This window comes from Wasmannia auropunctata, unplaced genomic scaffold, assembly GCF_000956235.1.
Source record: "Wasmannia auropunctata unplaced genomic scaffold, wasmannia.A_1.0 LD326696.1, whole genome shotgun sequence".
Taxonomy (NCBI): domain Eukaryota; kingdom Metazoa; phylum Arthropoda; class Insecta; order Hymenoptera; family Formicidae; genus Wasmannia; species Wasmannia auropunctata.
In genome coordinates this window covers 1-1,026 of record NW_012036194.1, presented here as the reverse complement: position 1 = coordinate 1,026, position 1,026 = coordinate 1, and the positions used below count along the sequence as shown (strand labels likewise).

The window sequence follows — 1,026 nt, the reverse complement described above, 5'->3', positions numbered from 1 at the left end:
TATTGACACCGAAAAACAATACATTACGAATACAGCAACATAACTGCTTATACGTGTAATCAGTTACGTACGTGTAATCAGTACGTGTAAATAAATAAATAAATGGTGTATTAACACTGTAAATATATTTGTGTAAATAATTTTACATATATATATAATAAAATCTTAATTATACCGTAGCCTAAATTTCTAATATTTTTCTTTCATACCTACGAAATAGTTTATTACATAAAACATATATATTATATATACGTTTATATGTACGTATATATTATTGTAATTATTTTTGTTGCAACAATTTAAAAGCAGTTTCTAATAACGACATTAAATACGTGTACTGTAAAATATGTGTATTAATAATTGTGCCAGATAAAATTATGATGTAATTAAATGCATTTTTAATCTACAACTTGTAATATAAAGTAATTCCCATTAATTGAATTTTCATCTAGTGTATAGAATTTTAAGTATATTTCGGTATTTAATAAGACGCATTTAATTTATACTGTTCCTTCATGACTAGTAACATCATCAGCCGGAGGTTCATGAGATCCAATCATTTCAGCTCTTCTTGCAAACTGAATAAAGAGCTGATCCAGAGTTGCAGATAAGACAGCGTAATCCTCAATGCAACTATATTTTTGCTTCAAACTCTTCATTGTATCATACATTTTTTCCCATGTTGTATTACAATCAGTTACATGATAGCCAAGAAAACCCTGTAAATAGATAAATAACAATGAAGAGTAGGATAAATAATAAATTAAAGCAATTAATTGTTCTTATCTAAGCAAAGAAAAATCATTACCAAATTTTCGTCTTTAATATCGCACGTTAGAGTAGACTCAATAATTTTTTTAATATTGTCAACATCCTCATCCGTTCGGACTGGATTTAATTTTACATGAATATTGTAACCCGCTCCAAATCGCTGCTTCAATTCTTGACATGCACCAATGCAGACTAATTCACCTTTCACCATGATAACTAGTCGATTACAAAGTGCTTCACACTCTTCCATGCTGT

General features: G+C 28.4%; 1 protein-coding gene across 1 annotated transcript; it reads right to left on the bottom strand.

Annotated features, from left to right (window-relative positions):
- Window positions 1-440: 440 nt before the first annotated feature.
- Window positions 441-1,020, bottom strand: LOC105460193 (ATP-binding cassette sub-family A member 3-like). Its single transcript, XM_011706631.1, has 2 exons — window positions 809-1,020; window positions 441-719 (listed from the first exon to the last, which is right to left on the bottom strand). The coding sequence occupies exons 1-2, from the start codon at window positions 980-982 to the stop codon at window positions 501-503; spliced, it is 393 nt and encodes a 130-aa protein (XP_011704933.1). The 5' UTR covers window positions 983-1,020; the 3' UTR covers window positions 441-500.
- Between the last annotated feature and the right edge of the window lie 6 nt (window positions 1,021-1,026).

Coding starts and splice junctions, on each gene's coding strand:
- LOC105460193 (XM_011706631.1), bottom strand. CDS start 982: ATGGTGAAAGGTGAATTAGTCTGCATTGGTGCATGTCAAGAATTGAAG. Junction 720..808: donor ATATTAAAGACGAAAATTTG/GTAATGATTTTT, acceptor ATCTATTTACAG/GGTTTTCTTGGCTATCATGT.